General features: G+C 29.6%; 4 protein-coding genes across 4 annotated transcripts; 1 reads left to right on the forward strand and 3 right to left on the reverse strand.

Moving 5' to 3' along the window:
- Nucleotides 1–424: 424 nt before the first annotated feature.
- On the reverse strand, nt 425–10,562 carry LOC125070756 (claspin). The gene is made up of 15 exons (XM_047680711.1): nt 9,827–10,562; nt 9,387–9,527; nt 8,792–8,997; nt 7,623–8,260; nt 7,102–7,315; nt 6,368–6,966; nt 5,606–5,835; nt 4,606–5,197; nt 3,807–3,901; nt 3,531–3,730; nt 2,991–3,106; nt 2,567–2,688; nt 1,407–1,604; nt 758–925; nt 425–602 (listed from the first exon to the last, which is right to left on the reverse strand). The coding sequence occupies exons 1-15, from the start codon at nt 10,343–10,345 to the stop codon at nt 489–491; spliced, it is 4,152 nt and encodes a 1,383-aa protein (XP_047536667.1). The 5' UTR covers nt 10,346–10,562; the 3' UTR covers nt 425–488.
- A 452-nt stretch (nt 10,563–11,014) lies between these two features.
- On the reverse strand, nt 11,015–12,783 carry LOC125070872 (63 kDa chaperonin, mitochondrial-like). Its single transcript, XM_047680870.1, has one exon. The coding sequence runs from the start codon at nt 12,781–12,783 to the stop codon at nt 11,080–11,082; it is 1,704 nt and encodes a 567-aa protein (XP_047536826.1). The 3' UTR covers nt 11,015–11,079.
- A 1,071-nt stretch (nt 12,784–13,854) lies between these two features.
- On the forward strand, nt 13,855–15,204 carry LOC125071037. The gene is made up of 3 exons (XM_047681092.1): nt 13,855–14,191; nt 14,297–14,475; nt 14,568–15,204. The coding sequence occupies exons 1-3, from the start codon at nt 13,934–13,936 to the stop codon at nt 14,980–14,982; spliced, it is 852 nt and encodes a 283-aa protein (XP_047537048.1). The 5' UTR covers nt 13,855–13,933; the 3' UTR covers nt 14,983–15,204.
- A 12-nt stretch (nt 15,205–15,216) lies between these two features.
- LOC125071036 (beta-1,3-galactosyltransferase 5-like) lies at nt 15,217–17,483 on the reverse strand. Its single transcript, XM_047681091.1, has 3 exons — nt 17,113–17,483; nt 16,789–16,936; nt 15,217–16,645 (listed from the first exon to the last, which is right to left on the reverse strand). Exons 1-3 carry the CDS (start codon nt 17,279–17,281, stop codon nt 15,895–15,897), a joined length of 1,068 nt encoding a protein of 355 aa, XP_047537047.1. The 5' UTR covers nt 17,282–17,483; the 3' UTR covers nt 15,217–15,894.
- Nucleotides 17,484–18,377: the final 894 nt, after the last annotated feature.

Consider the following 18,377-nt stretch of genomic DNA (forward strand, 5'->3'; position numbering starts at 1 on the left):
TTGGTCAATTCAGGTTCATAATGCTGACTGTTGCTATAACATCTACAATAGCTTAAATCATATCAAATAAATTAAGTTTGACTTAAAAAAAAAACACCGAAATACTAGATATTTTTATAGTTAAGTCTACTATAGAAGAAATATATATTACTAGTAGAGACTAGTATATAGTAGTAGACCAGGTCACCTCTCTAGGTATCTAATATAATTAATTTTCTTAATTTACTTATATGTAAGATACCTAATAGTAAATTAAGATTACGATCGTCGTCGGATCACTTATTAGATTCGGTGAATTTTTTTTTAATTATATAAAAATTTTTAGAGTGAAAAAAAAATAATACACCATTGTTTTATATACTTATTTTTTTATTTGTCAAAATATAATATTTTTCTTAAACTATTTATATAAAATTAAGTCATTTTACTAATATCTTATACATAAATACTTATTAACAGTTATTGTTTTGTTGTATGAATTTGGCTATTTAAGTTTTCAAGTGATCGAATAAACTATTTTTAATATACTTAGCTGTTTCTTCAGTCTTCAATTTCTTTATTAATCTTGGTGTATTAACTGTATCAGCCTTTCGTTTTGTTACCTGAAAAAAAAAAACATTTTTAAAATGCTGATTTTTTATAACATACTATTGATAACATGGTATGTTTTGCCAGAAAGAGTAAATCTGTATAGGCTTTCCTCCTATGGAATCTCAGTCCTGATTAATACAGTAGTATATTGGAGCAGTACACTTGCCTTAGTTTCATCATCATTTGAGACTGCTGTGAAGACAAAGTTGCGTCGATTGGAGGAAGCTATGACTTTAGGCGCGTCGTCGTTGTCAGTAGCCAGTGGTGTGGCCAGAGCTGCGAGACGAGCGAGCGCGCCTCGCCCACGGGTTAATAGAGAACCATGATAGTTTTGCTAAAAAATAATTAAATTTGACTTTGATAAATTGGATAACTAAAACTGTTATTTGTAGCGTAACGGCAGAATAAGATAAACATTCAACATTTTTCGAAACACTTATTATAGCGGGTTTAAAATACTAACTAATATTATTAATGCGAAAGTAAGTTTGGTTGTTTATCACGTTTTCACATTTAACTACTCAACCAATCATTATGAATTTTTGAATAAAAATTGTCAGGAGCAAAAAAAGGTCACAGAAACACCTACCACACTTATAAGCGGGCGAAGCAGAGAGCGAAAACTAGTATGCTATATATGCACCTACAGCCTTCTTCCAGATCTTTATTTTCTTTGTTAAAACAGAATTTAGACTAAATAAAGTCAAGTCAGTCCCTCCTGATTACATTTATTAAATACTGATAATAAATAAAATTTAGTTTTTAAAAACTAACTTACTCGTTCTCTGTAAATTGAATGAAGTAAATAAACATACCTGGAAAATAGTAAATGACTTCTTTGGACTAGGAATATCTTTATTCGTTTTTTTCTCAGGTATAATAGCGTCCACCTTTTCAACCAAGTTTGACTTCGTTTCAGATAACAAAGTCGACATACTTCGAGAATTCAGGTTCGCTTTAATGATTGTTGTTCTGTTTATGCTTGTATCGAGATTTTCTTGATCTTTTTCTTGCTGTAAACGATAAATTAAAATTAATTGTAAAACAGGGTATTTTATTAAATCTTAAAAAAATACCAATGAAGTATGTCTTCAAGAATCAGGGTTATGCTGAATATAGAGTTACTGTTTATATAGAGCAATGTAAAAAAATATAGGCATCCTTAGTTTGCAGGTTGTAGAGCAACTCCAACACATTCTTAAACATGATCACTAACGGTAATACCGAAATGGAGTGGTATATTTGTAATGGGTCGTGTTTCATTATTTTATAAAGAAATTGTTTTAAAATGGAGGTCAACCCACCCGCAAACCAGTGGTTAACAAAAATTATTTTGTATTATTTATTTATATACATAACAATTGTATTATTTATTTAATTATTTTTTAAATAATTATTTATTTATTACACATACATTTTATTTCATGTTCTGCATATATACTTATTAATAATTATGTAAAAAAACTATTGGATTCATCCATACATCGGTATTTGTTGTCAACACTTATAGACATAAAACTATACAATAATAACAAGATAAAAATATAAAAGAAACAAAAAAACAGGTACATAGCAAATACATAATGTTATAATTAGTTGTTTGTATTTTTCCATGAAACAGTGATAAATGGATTGTCGCAGTGACTATTCATCAACTGGCTTAGAACAGCATTGTTTAGTATAGTTCCATAAATTGTAGTAATTATTTTATATTTGCAAAATATACAGGGTATTTATCTTAATGTTTTTTACATTTATTTCCCGTTTGAAATTGTAAGGTAGACTGTTCAACGATGTTGGTATAAGGTATTCTAAGGTATAGGTATTGTAAATGTATAGTAAATATGATAACTTTGATTATTTTCTTGTGTAATCTGCTTTAGAAATCCCCAAACTAGCTAACATTATATCACACAATTACTTAGTATAAATCTTCTCTTGATAAACAGTTTTAAAAAAAATCTATAATACTGACCATATTTCTTAAGAACATTTCCCTTTCGTGTCTCTGTTTCCTCCATTGCTCTTCAGACTCGAATTCGTCTTCTTGAGTGTCAGCAAATTCGTCAGGATTCGCACTGGGTTCCATTTCACCGTCTGAAATTCATTAATAAAATATAAAAAAACAACATATTCTATACATATGTCAGAAAATATTTATATAATTCATGTTTAATTACCAACATAAATAGCACAAGTATGCTTTTTAATTTAGTTCACGGGAATCTATACCGAATATAGCGGGCTCAAGGCCACTTAACTTGTTTTTGAATTTGGATAATATAGAAGATTGTGTTTCAAACTCACTATATACAAAAGGAGGGTGGCAGTGGGAAATTTACAGGCTACTTCTTTGGTAAAATAATAAGAGTATGTCATATATCATCTATCAACTTTACCTGCATTTTTCCATCGGAATTTGCGCTGTCGATGTCCATCGCCTAAATCGCCATCTTCAAACAGCAATTCTTGCAATAATCTCACTTCGCGTTTATCTTGATCAAGAACTTCACGCCTGTACAAAATAAAATAATTACATAATATTTACATATCAACTTTTGTCGATATTTATTTGATACAACTCCTGCGCTACATATTATGGTCTGTTGATGGTAGAATAACAGTACCAGTACCACCGGTTGCATATTGTACAATTATCAACTCAATCGTGAAAATGTAAAAAATATGAGCAAAAACAAGCAAACAATTACATATTTGTGTATAATGTAACATACATTTTACATAAAAACATCATATTAACTGACTGACTGAATTAAAATTAAATATCCATGTTTTTCAAAAATTTAAAACATACATTAACATACAACAAAAGCCCTTACAAGCACCTTTTAAAATTCAATTATTAGCTTGATATATATTTACAACGAATTACTTAACAATTCATAAAGATTTATTGTATATAAGTATAGTATACTTACATATGAATCTGACCAAGCTGCCTCTGCAGCTGGCCTTGGTGGAACTTGTCGTCATCTCCTTCCTCCCGCTCCATGCGGTCCAGCCCCCTCTCATCTTCATCGCCCGACCCAACCCATTCATCTTCAGAAGTTAATTCTGCTTCATTTTCAAAAAACTCGCCAACTCGTTTCTTCTTGAGAGGTTTTACTCGGACCTCTACCTATAATTATTTATTTTCAAATTAAATTATATGTTCTATGTATATAAAAAGAAAGTTATTGTTAATTTTACTGTACCTCATTTTCTTCTGAATCATATTCCACAATTCTATCTTCTTCCTCGTTTTCTGACTCAAAATCATCTTGGTCCTCTTCAGGATCTTCTTCATCATCTGCAAGATTCATTCAGTCAAAATATTGTCGTTTATAATTATTGTGAACTTTATGAAGTACTTTATTTATGCTATTTGCATTAATCAACTATGTTAGAGCGTTTTAACATTATCCGATCCGATATCGGAGTAAGCAAAATGTGTGAAAGATGTATCTGTCTTTCATATAGTCTAATCCGATATCGAATATCGGAGCCGACACCGATGTGCTGGCGGCACCACCTGTCGGACGATATTGTTTGTAAGTATAGACGTATAGCACATACGTGCATTTAAATTGTCTATGTTTGTGGCCATTTTGCGTTTTTGTTTTATGTGCGGTTTGTAGCTTGCTAAAACGAGTATCAAATGCTCCCTCTGAATATCTAGCTTCCACAATGGGATGTATCAACACTTTCTTTCTACAGATCTTTTTTTGCGTCTCAAATATAATAAACACAGCAAATAAAGTTTTCTATTGTATTTTGCTATGATGACCTGCCCGCAAGATATGGAGCAAATGGCCAAATCGGAACGATTTTATCGGAAATGTGAAAATCGCACATGGTGTCAGCTATCGGCCGTCAGCTATCGTCTTCCGACACCGTCATCGGATCGGATAATGTGAAAACGCTCTGACCCTCCTTTATTTATCACTAATATTTAATGTACATAAATGACTAATTCTATGTTGCTGAGAAATAAATATTTCTGATATACTTTACCTGAAATTTGAAGTGCCCTCGCCTCAGCTTTTCGTTTCTTCAACTTTTTAATTTTTTTGACAGGCATTTCGATATTTTCATCATCAGAGTCTATAACGAATTTCTTTTTCAATTGACTATTATCAATACTGATTTTATTCTTGGGTTGGCTATTATAGAAATACTTATTTTGTTTAGGAATATCTAATTCTGGTTCATCTAGTTCATCAAGTATTGAATTTAAGATGGTTGTTTCTTTTGTTCCTCTTTGTTCAGAAGTTTCAGTCACTTCATTACTGATCATTTTGTCATTGCCAGTATTTTGTGATACCATTGGATTATCGTAAAATTTTCCGGTACAAAGAGCTGCTACATCATCACTAATTTCTTGGGATTGATCATTTTCATTAGGAACAGATTTTTTGTTTTCTTCATCAATATTTTCCTTATCAATTTGGGATACAAATGGATTATCATAAAATTTCCCGGTACATAAATTCACTATATCATCCCCGATTTCTTGAGACTGTGATAGAGGAGGTGGATTTGGTAAGCTCACGAGATTTTGGGAAAAGCTTCCAGAGCACATTCCAACAATGTGATCCAAATTCACCTGAAATTAAAATATTAGTTTTTTTAGTATAATTAGTATTATTTATTATTAAATAGCATCAGACACAACAACTGAATTTTTAGTAAACTTATCACACATTTTTTTTTAACAAATCTAAGTTTGCATTTACTGATTTTGCATTATATTATATTTATTTCAGGATATCATGGTAATTACATAAGCTAAGTAAATAACCTTAGTTGAAAAATAATAAAAAGCAGTTGATCTGAATATATTTTTCTGTGTACAATTATTGCGTTAGACAAGCTTACTCACTACAATTTTATATATATCATGCTTAGGGTAACAGACTGTTTAAAAACTGAATTATATTATAATTTATTAAATATTTTTTGAATAAATGATAATAATTATGTTTTTTTTTTATTATTTTAAAATTATGCTTACATCCTCTTGCGATTCACAAACAACAGAGATCTTATCAGGCGAATTTAGATCCAATGCTTGATGTTTAGTCCCAACAGAATTCATAATTGAAAATGATTGAGTGCCCAAATCAGAACTCATATTATCTTCATTGTTTCTATTTAATGTGGATAATGCTAGGTTATTGGATTCTTGAGTCGAAAATAAGTCATCCGATGATTTATTTGCTTGAGCCAATTGCAAATCGTCATCTGTAAATGAAACACATAGTTTAATTTCTCATTTTTCAAACCTACCTTGAATTGATTAATTGTCTTGAATATAGATTATAAATATTAAAACAGACATATTTTTTATAATGTAATGTTACACGATTAAATTGTGTACAATTTAGTAGTTTTCAATTAACTTTTGTAGTTGTCAACTGTAAAACTATCAATATTATAACAATAATAAGTAAGATGTACGAGACTTCTGAGAGTAAGTGTTACGATATTTATTTTTCTATTTACCAAATGCTTTAAATGTATTTGTTTATTTAGGGTAGGGAGATTGAGAATGAAATCTTAAAATTGAAATATTGGGTTGAAGGGATAGGTTTTTGTTGTTTTAAAACCGTAACAAATAAGTAAAGTAGAGGATTTCGCTAGCAACTTTCCAGACGACCTGATACATCACTTAGTGTCAATAAAATTAAATTTTTACATTTTATCAATAATGAATTAGTAAAATCTTAGTTGATATATGTATGTATAAAAAATGTAAATATAAATCTTATAATACCTTGGGTCTCTTTGATAACTTCGTTGTCGTCTATAGTTTGAGATACTTTAAATGAAGCATTATTTTCCTCGTAATTTATTGCAGATTGCTGATTATTTGAAGCAGATTCGTCATCTGAATCTTCAAATGCTTTCAATATGCGGCCTTTTTTAGGCTTAAGTTCAATTTCTTCATCTGATTCTGAACTATCACTTGATTCATCATCACAGTCTTCCAAATCTGCATCACAATCTGTTTCCTTATTTTCAAGCTCAGCATTGGATGTTTCTTTATCACTAATCACATCATCACAATCCGATTCTTCTGCTTCATCATCAACCATAGGATTACGTTTCTTTGGTTTGTCTTCTAAAATCACATCATCTTCAATTGGTTCTTCTTCACTTTCAGAACTTTCAATATCAGATTTATGATCGGCATCAATAGCTTCTAGTTTAGCCTCCATTTTTTCGATATCTTCATCTGACAAATTCCCGTCTGCTTCAGATTTCAGTTGTTTTTCTTCTTCAATACGCTTCTCCCATTCACTTGCCCTCTGTTCAGATATTTGCTGTTCTAACTCTTGTTTTAGTTTTAAATGCTGAGTTCCTGGTTTGTATCTAATCATAAACGTTAAACAAGAAAAATGTATCAAATTATATTACGACAACAAGACAAGAACATACTACTTAAATTGATTGGCAAACTTTAATAATAATATAAAATGCATAGGAAGTACTAGATCATTTACTCACTTCTTTTCTCTATCTTTTTCCTTTTCTTCCAGAGAGTTGAGTTTAGCGAAGTATGTGAATCTTTCCTTCAGAATCTCTACACCACTTAGTCTATGCGGTTCTGAAGCATCACTATCATCCAAATTTATAAGGGAACCTGGACAACCATCCAATTTTGGCGTAGTATTTATAGTAATATTAATATCTAATATGTCTTCTGCTTTTTTGTTAATATCTGTAAAAAAATTAAATGTATATTTAGATAAACTTTCAAAAATAAGTATATATAACAGGCAATGATCTGACTGAAAGATTATCTATGAATAGCTCAAATTATATGGCATATAATCGGGAATTGATTGGCTTTATTCCTGTTAATTCGTCCTCTACTTTGCCTAGTCTTCAATTTAATTCAATTCAACCATTTAAATAGTCATATTCAGGCTGAGGCTAAAATTTACTTATATATTTTTAAATTGTCGTGGTTAAACTCGCGACGTATGAAGCTATTTGTTATAAAATTTTTAAAAATAAATACTTACTATTTAACATTTCGGCCTTTTTAACAAATGTATCTAATTCTTCATAATTCAATTCATCATCGAAGGAATCATTATTCTTGCTGCTAATATTATTTCCATCAGTTTCATTGGTATCTACTGTATTAGATTCTTTAGGATCGAAACTATTAACTTTTTCAGAGTCAAAATGTAAAGCCAAAGTTTGACTTTCATTTTGTGCAATAGCTATGCTGTCTGTAGTAATTTCATTTTGTTGAAAATCCTCTTTTTCATTTGTCGTGCCTACACACATATTTATGTCTTCTTCAATTGATGTATTCAATTTATCTATTGAACTATGTCTAACTTCTGTAATTTCATCTACTTCCATTTCATCATTATTTTGAGAATGATTCTCATCAACATTTTCTTGAACATTTACATTAACTGATGAATTAATCTGATTGCTATTATCTTTGCTGTTTTCTTCCTTACTATCAATGTTATTTATATCTTTTTCATCAATAATATTCTGCAGGTTATTTGTGAGTTCTATTTTATTCTCACAATCAGACTCAACTACATTTTTAACTGTTTCAATCTCTTGATCATTCTCCTCATCTTCTGTGTCACTTTTACACAATTCTATAACTTCTTTTTGTCTTTGTTCTAACATCATACTGAAATATAACAAAGGTAATAAAGGTCAAATTGCTTTTAAATAAATATATTTGGGTACTATAATTAAATAAAAAATACATTTTATATTAGTTTGAACACATTTAATAGGCCATATTATATAAGTTCCATAAATCTACAATATACATACATAAGTGTAGCCATGAAAATCAATGAAATATATTTGAAAACATTTTAATCACACATTACAAAAGACAAATGGATAATTTGCACAGAGAAAAACAAGGCTACAGGTTAATTTTTTAAAGTTTATTCAAATTCATAGGTACAAAAATCTACGACATTAACAGGTTGATTTTCCTCTGTATAAACAAAATGGATGTCAATAATTATGACATTTATGATGAACATTACTAAATGGTCTTATCCAGAAATGTGGGTGATATTCTGCTAATTATGTATCCCCAGCCTGCACTGGAGCAATATAATAGTGGAATAATAATGGCTAAAGTAAGCTTCTCTTCAAAATAAGAAGAGTTACTTTTACTTTTGTATTTTTAAAATATACTTACGCATATTGTTTTAATTGTTCACCATTCATTTTAATAGGCATTGCCTTTCCATCGGATGTAACTGCAAGCTTTCTTCTGCTCATAATATCTTTAAGAGATAAAGCCTTTGGCCTGTGATAGGGCAACGACACCTCCTTCTCTCTTAACATTCTATTTGATTCACTCTTTATTTTCTGCATATTTTCCATGGCTTGTTTTGCAGTCATCTAGAAAGATATATATTTAATATTAAGTAATATATATCTATTTATTTTTAAAATTACACTGTTATATGAACTGAATTATGTTTGTTTTAAACATGGTTTATTTAACTAGCATCTTTAAAGATCTACAAAAGAAGAAAGGAAAGTGACTTATAAATCATTGTTACATAAAATTAAAGTGCCTTTTATAGCCAAAAAAGAGATTAAAAATATTTACATATACTCATTCTTTTATGACTTCATATAAAAATACATTGAAACAATTTAAGGAAAATAGCACACCTACTAACAATGTTCAAATGTTTTGAAGTTGGCTGCTAAACCAACTATGGGAGGATGAAACACACTTTATAAACAAATAATTTGTAATAATGTTTTGATTTTTACATTACCCTGAGTGGTTTTGGTGATGTAGATTTTACTTTTTTGGACTTATGAGTCTTCTTTATTGTTTTTTCTTCTCTGTCACTATCTTCATCAGATGTATCAGGGTCACAGATGGATTTCATTGTGGTAACAGATGTTTTCAATATCTACAAATATAATAGACTCTTTAGTCTCTAGCATCTATATATATACAAAGAACAATTTACAAATGTGGCTTTTATACATTAAAATAATAAACGAAAATCTGAAAATCTAGAAATATTCTATTAAATATAATGCAATAGAAACAAATTTAATGTATATTTGATGCTGTAGCTGTAGCCTAGCTAGATTAATAACATATTCACTTCCCACTAGATACTTCTTTAGACTAACTTTAAGTATATTTTAAAAATAATTTATTACTTGCATGAAACTGTACGATTAACTATAAAATCAAACTTACTTGTTTTATTTCAATGCTATACTCATCATCACTTACATCATCAGTGTCATTTAAACTCAAATGAGGCGTTATATCTGTGTCTTTAGATTTTGAGGAAATTAAAGTTTTGAATTTATCTTTGAGGGTTTTCTTTTTATTTTCCGTTCTGATTGATTCATACTGTTTAGGTTTTTCATTATGATCAAGTTCTTCGGAAGAATTTTCACTATCACTTTCAGAGTTTTGGATACTTTTGATTCTCGATCTTTTCGTATTATGATGGCTTATACTTTCTTCTTTATTAAGAGGTTGTTCCGTAGTTTTTGTTGATGTGTTGACTATTTTGTCAACTTCCTCATTTTCCTTGTCTAAGTCGCTATCACTATCGTAAAATGTTTGAATACGTTTTTTTGTTACATGAAAGACTTCTTCGTCATAGTTAAAGGTAGGGGACTTGCTTATTCGGCTTTCGGTATTCATGTCTGTTTCTAAATAATTCTCACCAGAAGGATCCCCATTTAAATTAAAAATTTCAGTCATTGTAAAATGTGTCTACGTTTCACATACGAATAGTCACTTAGGATAGAAATATTTAAAACGAAGTAACAAACAACAAATGCTTATTAATAAAAGTGTTTTGGCCTACATATTTTTTATTTATAATACCGAGTCAGTGTTAGTAATCATTATAAAAATATAAATTTGTTAATAAATATTATTTTATTAAAATGCTTAGTAGACGATTTCGCGCCTTATTTCGTTATCACCGTCAAGTTTCAATTGTCAAATGTCAGTGTCATGTCATATGAATTATATTTTTTTTTATTGTAACATTTCCTTATGGAAAAGGCAATCAATGATGTTTTAGTAGACTAGTAGTCCATTAAAATATCATTGAAGGCAACGGTATTATTTAAAAAAATCAGTTACATACTTTTTTTTGAACAGTTTCAACGTAATTTTCAATTGTAAACGTCAGAAAACTACTGATTTGTGCTTTAAATATTCATAATCAACAAAATATTGTTTCTTCAAAATCTTATTGTTATCAAAGAACGAAAGGAATTGCTGTTTATGATTCGTGAAATAGTTTCAAGTAGTGTTTATTTATTATTCACGAAAATTTACGAAACGTTAACAATTTTACTCAATTTATTTATTAAATTACTTAGAAACAGTTACATTAACAATTTTAACAATAACAGCTACCTCGCCTTTCGCTAAACATACCATAATATTGTACTAAAAAATCGTATATGGCTTGCTACATAATATTAATATATTGTAACACCCGCACTCTCACGTCCAAGACTTGGACTATCTTTTTCTGATGACAAATCACAAATCGCCGCTTCAGCAGTAGTCAATAGAGATGCTACCCCACTGGCATCAGTCAATGCACTTCTGACTACTTTTGTTGGGTCTATAATACCTCTTTCAATCATATCGACGTACTCATTATTAAGTACATCGTATCCGTAGTTCAAAGTCATACTTTCAACTTTTGATACTACGACAGAACCGTCACAACCAGCATTACTTGCAATTGTTAAACATGGAGTACGTAACGCCTTTTTAATTATATTTATTCCAATTGCTTGATCAGAATTAGGTGGTTTTAAGTTTGCTAGTTCTGGTATACAACGAACTAGAGCTGCGCCGCCCCCAGGGACAATTCCTTCAGCTATTGCCGCTCGAGTTGCATTGAGAGCATCATTTACTCGATCTTTTTTTTCATTTACTTCTACCTCACTACATCCTCCAATACGTAAAATGCAAACTCTACTTTTTAGCCTTGAAATTCGATCCAATATTCTCTGCCTATCAAATTCTTTTGTAGTTTCGTCATATTCAGATCGCAATAATTCAATTCGTTCTTCTATTTCCTTTTTATCTCCTTTTCCATTTAATAGAAGCGTAGAATCTTTTGTTATTATTACTTCATCAACTCTTCCAAGACTTTCAAGTTGACAGTCTTCCAGTCGTATTAAATTTTCATTATCTTCAAAAATCACACCACCAGTGGCGATAGCAAGATCAATTAATGTGTTTTTTCTATATTCACCAAAACTTGGCGCTTTAATAGCGGCCACTTGCAAGCCAATTTTTAATTTATTTACTACTAATACTGATAAAGGTTCGCCCTCATAATCTTCTGCTATAATAATTAATGGTTTCTTATGAGTGTTCGCAATTTCTAAGGCTGGGACAATTTGGCTGGCTGTAAAAATCTTCTTGTCCGAGTAGAGAATTAAAGCGTCATTATATTCTACTTTAGGGCCCTTTTTTGAGTTTATAAAATAGGGAGACACATAACCTTTCTCAATTTGTATACCTTCTACTACTTCCATTTCGTCGTATAATGTTTTTCCATCTTTTACAGTTATAATTCCATCTTTACCAACTCTATTCATTGCATCTGCTATAAGTTTTCCTATGCTCTTGTCACCATTAGCAGAAATTGTAGCTACTTGTTCAATTTCTTCTGCAAGTTTAATAGGTTTAGATATTTTCCTTAAATGTGCCGTTACGGTCTCGACTGCCAACATAACACCTTTTCTAATTTCAATAGGATTAGCACCTTTCGAAATACTGTCAAAACCTTCTCTTGCTATAGCTCTAGCTAAAATTGTTGCTGTTGTTGTTCCGTCCCCAGCTTCTTCATTAGTCTTATTCGCAACATTTTGAACAAGCTTTGCACCAATATTTTGAAATCTGTCTTTAAGTTCGATTCCCTTTGCAACGGTAACTCCGTCTTTTGTTATTTTTGGCGGTCCAAATGCTTGCTCTAAAATTACATTTCTTCCTTTTGGACCTAATGTGACTGCCACTGCATCGGCTAGAATATCAACCCCTTGTAACATAAGAGCCCTTACATCTGGACCGAAACGCACTTCCTTCGCGAAGAAACGTTGGCTTGAAATTGAATAACTCAATTTCTGATTTAATATTTTTAATAAATTTTGTATACGATACATTTTCTAATGATAAATTATCGATGTATTTACTTTTTTGATATAAATATAGAATTTTAAGACAATATGTCATGCAATAATATTCAGCTCAAAAAATAAACTGACACATCATTCTAATATGGAACGTTATAATTTGTGTTATTTCTGCTTCAGCTTAATTAAGCCAGAATTATTAGCTCGTATTATAATCTGTAATGACTGGATTATGATTTCAAGATTTTTGCCAAAGATTTATTTGAAACTATTTGTTTTATATGTAATATGAGTCGACAGACAGAACTTGAACTTATTATTTTAACTTTCCTTTAAATTATGTCATTTATTTATAGAAGCTTTATTATGTTGTGAATTAAATAATATTTTATCCAAAAATTTTACTTGAATGTCTCGAATTCATTTCTGCTAAGTTTCTGTTTTTCCTTCATAAGGATAAGTTGCAGAAGCAAGTCAGAGAGAAAAATAAAATAAAAATGTATTTATATAAATTTATCAATACCCGACAGATGTAATCATAATTATAATTACAACAATTATTGATATTGTACACTTTACAAGAAGCTGGTATGCTACTTATAGCGATCGTAAACTGAAAACTTAAAAACGTTTTAATTGGGCATTTTACTAAGCCTTGCGGTAATCAAAGGGACGAGCGTGACCAGCAACATTAAAAAACTAAAATGCTGTCGTGTGAAAGAAAAAGTATAACTTAAAACACTAAAATAAATAAAAAAACATAGCATCTAATACCACATAAAAACATTTATAAAACTTCATTGGCCAAGAATATTTATTTTAAGTCAATATATTGTCGGCAGTGCTGCCAAACGATACATTATCCCTTGTCGAATAGCGTTTCCATTTTTTAGCCATCTTTTAGCGTTAAATGTGATAGCTAATTTCATTAGTGAATAAACTAATATTTATGAATAATAATAATATTAAATTTTTCAAAGTAACATTTTTAAATAGAATACTCGAATCAAGCGCCTTTTTCATCACTATTGTCTATTAGCGCTTTGAACTTTTGAAGTTTGGCTTTGAAGGTTTTTTATTCTAGCAGCACCGGTTGTCGGTTATATTTTAAAATAAATTATAAAAATATTCGAGGACAAGTACTCTGAACACTTTCAGGAGGATATATTTAATAATAAATATGAGTACAGTAAAAAACTATATTAAAATTGATTTGAACATAGGGGATCAATTAACGTCTATATCCTGTGGACATATTGTAGTAGAAATTATAAAATTTTTAGCATATCAAAGACTTCAAATTCCTTATACTTATCAGTGGTTAAAAGAAATTGTAAATAAACGAAAGGCTTGTGAAAATATAAAGGAAGGCTTTCAGTCTGAAAGGCATTTTCGTACAGCGTCTGCAGCTTTGGATAACCTTGATTTTATTATTAAGGTAAAAGAGGGGTCTTCTCTTCAGTACTTTTTTTTGTACTAACAACGATGGACTAACGCTATAGTATTTACATAAGGTCAAAGTATAATTGTTTTATTATTTTAGAGTCTTTTAAAAGAAATTAGTGGTGCAAGTGTACCTGAAGAGATTTGCATAGCCTTAGGTTCAACACCTATTACTTGCAAAGAAGTATACCGCCTTATTCTGCCAACTAGTTGTCACATGCCACAATGCCATTCAAGCAATATTGCAAGTGATCAGAAAATACAAAGAACTGTTTTCAAGTAAGTGTAATTGTTTTTACTGCAGTATAAGCAATTCTGTGATTTGTATTTTTTTACAAGTACCATTTTATTAAATATTTAATTTGTTTCAGAAATTTAGTGACATCAGAGAAGTTAAGTGAAGTTTTCTTTAATTCAATATCTCCGACCAACATGTATGTGTTCTTAAAAAAAAATCCTTTATGCAATCAAGATATTGTTTGCAGTGACAGTTTTGTATTTGTTAACGGATACAAATTACCCAGAAGTTGTAAAGTTATTGTTTTAGATTTTAAAGCACAGAATCCCGAAAATATATCATGTTGTAATAAGTTTCAAGTATTTGGTGATGTTATCAGTAAAAACTTAGATAACCTTAACATAAATAGTGATGATTCTGGGCACAATTTTAATAGTATAGAGTCGACTGATGAAATCAAATGGTTTCAATCTTCTTACATAATGAAAGGTTTTAAGGATTGCGTTGTTAACGGTAGCTCAGTCACCAATGCCTGGTGCGAGTCTTGATGGTAATGTATTTGCAATGTAGGACAATTATTATTTAGAATCAAAATAAAAGCACTTTTGTGTTGACTGGTTTAATGTTCAATTGTTTATTGACAGACTGACTGTTATATATTAATCTGTTGACATATAGTTTAATATGTTGTATTTAACAATTTTTAGTAGTTATATCTCTTATGTAATTTAATCTATTAAAATCAGAAAAATTCATACATGAGTCTGATTTTTGACATGTAGTGCCATATTATACAATTACTCTAGTTCAAAATCTGAAATATATTAGTAAAATTGAATTAAAATATATTATTTTTCTATTCTACAAGTAACCTTTTTTAATTAATTGTATCAACTATTAAACTAATACAACCTTTAAAGCTAAGAATTAAATTCTGGAATGCTTATGACAATAGAGTAAAAATAAACTTTGAAGACAGTCCATGGACCTGAGGTTACTATAACTATGTTTGGGTAATCCCAGAAATTATTAAATATTCAAAGCATCAAATTTCTACCTATTTTAAACTATTATAGTTGTCTTATTTTAAAAGTTGAAACTAATGTTACACTAATTGAGATAATATAACAAGTACATACTAAACAATATTTTTTTTTTCTATACTTACTGTAAAATTGATTATAATTTCTAAATAAGATAAAAATGCAAAAATTTACATATAGTAGATATTATTTAAAACCTGATAAGTTGTTCTTTTGAATACTTGGAAAAATAGAGACTTGATTATTAAATTGAATTTAGATAGCTAAATGTTTGTAAAAAGCATATCTCTGGTTAATTATGATTCTACTAAGCCATTAATTAAGACCACTATATATGGCTCTGTAAGAGGAGTAGAATTTTCTCATTCGTTATTTTTTATTCTATTTTAAAAATGTTATCATAAAATTTCTGTGTATCTACAAGTTAATATGGTGTACTTCTGCTTGTCCGTCACTAAAAATTGCTCTCTCTTTACCCACAATACAATCAGTTTTCAGATCATGATCTTTCGGTCTCTGTGTACAATTTCTCGCCTGACAGTTATTGTAAGCTTCATTGAATTCCACAATCAGATTGTTTCTTCCACCATTAGGGCCAACGACATAGTCACACTTCATAGATTTTGTTACCATGTCTCGAAGGCAACATTCAAGTAGTTCATAATACTCCAACCAGAAGTTTTTAGGAAGTTCCTTTAATTTTAACCCAAGAGATTCAGAAAGTAGCCCAGTAACAAAGATGTCATCTATCCAAAAATATGTATTGTACATGGCTTCTTCACACATTACAGATGCAATTTTTGGGCTTATAATGTAGTACCAGCCAGACAAATATGGCGGATAAATATTCCTGTTATATTCTTCAAATGTGACATACCATTTATTTTGTTTATTTCTTCTTGGTAGAGTGTTGTTTAAGACATACCCCATTAATAAATTTTTATCTCCTTTTGGTAGTTTTTTAAGGAAGTTATATGTTCGATTGAAGTTGAAAACTGTATCATCATCAACTTTTAATATAAATGAAGCATTCTTGCATATACTAGAGGCCCACTCTAGTCCCATGAGATGTTTATGTGTAAGATTTCTGTAGTTTTCGAAGAAAGAACCTTGGAGTATATCACCATATGTATTATTTTCATCATTGATGGCCTCTTGTGTTATATATCTGAAATAAATTTTGACTATTACAATATGGTTTTATTTAATTAATTTAATTTTATGGTATTATTAAATAAAATCATTATTTACTACATAAAGATAATCCTAAAATAATATTTCTTCCTATATGCAAACTTTATACTTGATTACCTTTCATTTGTCGGTATTTTTGCTAGCAAAAATATTCTTGTAACTCTTAGTGATGCTAAATAATCTGGAGGCATAGCTCGCCTGTGGGCACTTCGGAGTTCAACATGTCCTACATATGAAGTAATAATAATCACTAGAAATGGATTTCCTGAAAATTAGAAAATAATTTTTTATGTTAATACTAAAATAATGTACAACTTTAAATAACAACAAATACAATTTCAGAATATACAGAAGTTTTATTAAATTGCTACAAATTAAAAAAAATACCAAACGACTATTGGCATTTTAATAATAAAATATCATCTTAGATAATTTACTTACGATTACAGGAGGTATTAGATGGTTGTATAAGAGTACTTCGGAAATAATTGTTTTGTTTTAAGACGAGAACTGAACTGTTATAATCGAAATTTGAAGTATGGTATATCCATATTAACAGTGATATCAAAGCAATTATAATTAAGAAGACTAGTTTTTTTGGCATTTTCATTAAAAATAAAGCACTTATTTATATTTACATTATGTTATTTAAGAATATTTGTGCTGCAAATTGATTGCTTAGTTAATGTAAAAAAAGTGCGTCATTTATTTAATTTATTTTTAATCGTAACTTCAAACTGTAACATTTAAACATTTTATATAAGTAACTACTTTTTACAAGCACATTAAATCAATTAAATTAATAAAGTTCATTTGTTTTTTTGTACTTTCCATTTGTGATTTTATGAAATTTGACACTGACGGGTCCTTATTGATATTTGCTATCTCTAACGATTTTCTTATGCTTTTATGACAGTTGTAAGCTTCGTTTCAAAACGAGAAAGCTTCCAAACATTATGGACGATTTTAAGGTTAACCGCTGCATTTACTTTTCAAGTCGGAATTTAATAAAAATGAATCGATTTAGATGTTTCAAAGTCTGTAATACATAAAGTTATACGGCAAATTAAAATATCTTTTTTTTAAGTTTTTTGTCAATTCGCATTATATTATACGATTATACCTTGATTGTTCACAAATCATGGCAGCACTATTAAAATATAAAAAAAAATGTTTAAATTAAACTATTTACTTTATTAGATGATCCAGTAAGTGCTCAAAGAAGAAGTAGGTATGAAATATTATAATTATGTCTTTTATATAAATAAAACCATGATAATACTAAAAGTCTAATATTTAAAAGATAAAAAAATCCTTCTACAGATGATGCTTCTCTTTTTTTGGATTAATAGATAAACACACCCTACCTCTCAGCTACCTCTTTAAAAAAGAGTCTAGTAGTGGGAACTACACTATCACATACTACGACTGTGCCCGGTGTTGTGCTGTTTGCTGTTGTGACTGTGATATTAATGAAAGCAGAGACTTCAGGATATGCAGCCGCAGTTTGATAAACGCGGTTTTAAGGTTTTATATTAAGCCGGTCTATATGGACCAATAATAAATACTTTCGTGTTCGTGTTGTATTTGTTGAAATATCTTGGCTTTCATTGGTTAAGTAACATACAATTTAAAAATAATGCACATTATATATAATATATATCGATCGGATTGCACGCACTTGACTTATCGATTAGGTCCGTATC

This window comes from Vanessa atalanta, chromosome 18 (assembly GCF_905147765.1).
Source record: "Vanessa atalanta chromosome 18, ilVanAtal1.2, whole genome shotgun sequence".
In the NCBI taxonomy this organism is placed as follows: domain Eukaryota; kingdom Metazoa; phylum Arthropoda; class Insecta; order Lepidoptera; family Nymphalidae; genus Vanessa; species Vanessa atalanta.

Coding starts and splice junctions, on each gene's coding strand:
- LOC125070872 (XM_047680870.1), bottom strand. CDS start 12,783: ATGTATCGTATACAAAATTTATTAAAAATATTAAATCAGAAATTGAGT.
- LOC125070756 (XM_047680711.1), bottom strand. CDS start 10,345: ATGACTGAAATTTTTAATTTAAATGGGGATCCTTCTGGTGAGAATTAT. Junction 5,836..6,367: donor AGTTATCAAAGAGACCCAAG/GTATTATAAGAT, acceptor TTTCATTTACAG/ATGACGATTTGCAATTGGCT. Junction 3,731..3,806: donor ATGATTCAGAAGAAAATGAG/GTACAGTAAAAT, acceptor AAATAATTATAG/GTAGAGGTCCGAGTAAAACC.
- LOC125071037 (XM_047681092.1), top strand. CDS start 13,934: ATGAGTACAGTAAAAAACTATATTAAAATTGATTTGAACATAGGGGAT. Junction 14,192..14,296: donor ACCTTGATTTTATTATTAAG/GTAAAAGAGGGG, acceptor TTATTATTTTAG/AGTCTTTTAAAAGAAATTAG. Junction 14,476..14,567: donor ATACAAAGAACTGTTTTCAA/GTAAGTGTAATT, acceptor AATTTGTTTCAG/AAATTTAGTGACATCAGAGA.
- LOC125071036 (XM_047681091.1), bottom strand. CDS start 17,281: ATGAAAATGCCAAAAAAACTAGTCTTCTTAATTATAATTGCTTTGATA. Junction 16,937..17,112: donor ATCTAATACCTCCTGTAATC/GTAAGTAAATTA, acceptor TCTAATTTTCAG/GAAATCCATTTCTAGTGATT. Junction 16,646..16,788: donor AAAATACCGACAAATGAAAG/GTAATCAAGTAT, acceptor AATTTATTTCAG/ATATATAACACAAGAGGCCA.